The 1,299-nt window shown below is 67.3% G+C and overlaps 1 protein-coding gene across 1 annotated transcript in view; it reads right to left on the bottom strand.

Annotated features, from left to right (window-relative positions):
• The window catches only part of Znf367 (zinc finger protein 367), a gene marked incomplete in the record, with an annotated part of 18,933 nt that extends 18,385 nt beyond the window's left edge, over positions 1-548 (bottom strand). The window contains 1 exon segment of the mRNA XM_013514307.1: positions 1-548. Within this exon segment, the coding sequence (XP_013369761.1) occupies positions 1-313 (313 nt within the window).
• Positions 549-1,299: the final 751 nt, after the last annotated feature.

The following is a 1,299-nucleotide window of genomic DNA, read 5'->3' as shown; positions in this document are numbered from 1 at the left end:
GCCCCGGATGCGCGGCAGCGACGGCGGCTGCAGGCGGAATCGCCGTGGCGGCGCCCGCGGCCCCGGGGCTGAGCGTCACGTTGTGCGCATTCTCGCCCCAGCGCCACGGGTACACCATGAAGTCGCTGAAGCCGGGGCTGGTGGGCGCGAGCGGCGGCGGCGGCGGCTCTGGCTCCCCCGCGCCACCCCCGCATGGAGGCGTGGCCGGGGTGGTCCTGATGACCGATACCAGCACCCGCTTAGGGGAGTCGTGGCCGAAGACCCCGGGCAGCGGCGGGGCATCCGCCATTGGCGCGCCCGCGCCCCGGATCATCGCCAGCCGTCCACGGCCCCCGGCTCCGTGCCCGCCCGCCCGCGCTGCTCCGAGAGTCGGCTCAGTCCTGCCCGCTCATGACGGGCACCCTTGCCCCTGCCGGCCCGCCCTCACTCTCCGCTCTCTTTATATCCCGACGCGGATCGCGGCGATGAGCCCAGAAAATAACAACCTGCTGCCGCTGTGCCTGCTCCGCTTTTCCCGCGTTACATTTCGCGCCTGGGCGGGGCCGGCCGCCGCGAAGTCCCTTCGGGCTGGCCGCTGTGGCGATTGACAGGTCGCGAGGACCAATGTCCGGGCCCGGACTACGCTCTAATCGGAGCGGGGCGGGGCCGGATGGGCGCGCGGGTCCTTACTGCCACCCCATTGGCCGCCACGCTAGTATTTTTTTTCTACCTCGAGGGCCAACTGCGTTCGAAACTCCTAGAGAGCGCGCGAGTGTCTGCTTTCACTGGGGCCCACCCGCCGGAGGCGGGTCCCAGCGATCCTCCACAAAGGAACTGCTGATTGGAGGGGGCTGGGGAGAGGGTGTGACCGAGGGCAGTGGTTGGTCAGCGGTGGCGCGCGCCCCATTGGGCCCCGCCCACTCGCGGCTGTTGGGCCGCGGTTCCCGCCACCGCCAGTTTAAAGGGCCGGGTCACCCGCCCCGCCCTTGGCTCCCGACCCTGGGTACTTGCGGCCTCCGTTCTTCTGTACTAGCTCCTAGTTAGTTGTTCCTCTTTTTTTCCGTACTGGAGGGCTGAACCCAAGGCCTTCACACTGAGCCTTTTTTTTTTTTTTTTAAACTTTGAAACAGGATCTCGCAAAGTTACTAAGGTGCCTAGGCTGGCCTCGAATCCCCCGAGTCCCCTGCGTCTCCCTCCCAGAGTGCCAGGGTAGGTGTGCGCCGCCACACAGGGCTGCTAGTACTGTTGTTTCGTAATTGAGTTCCTGCGCCCAGCTGCGAATCCCCGCGGCTTCGCCTCGCCAGCTTCCTCTGACCCGCC

This window comes from Chinchilla lanigera, unplaced genomic scaffold (genome assembly GCF_000276665.1).
Source record: "Chinchilla lanigera isolate Chin_1 unplaced genomic scaffold, ChiLan1.0 scaffold00021, whole genome shotgun sequence".
In the NCBI taxonomy this organism is placed as follows: Eukaryota; Metazoa; Chordata; class Mammalia; order Rodentia; family Chinchillidae; genus Chinchilla; species Chinchilla lanigera.
Note: the sequence above shows the minus strand (reverse complement) of the source record. Positions and strands in the feature narration are given on the sequence as shown.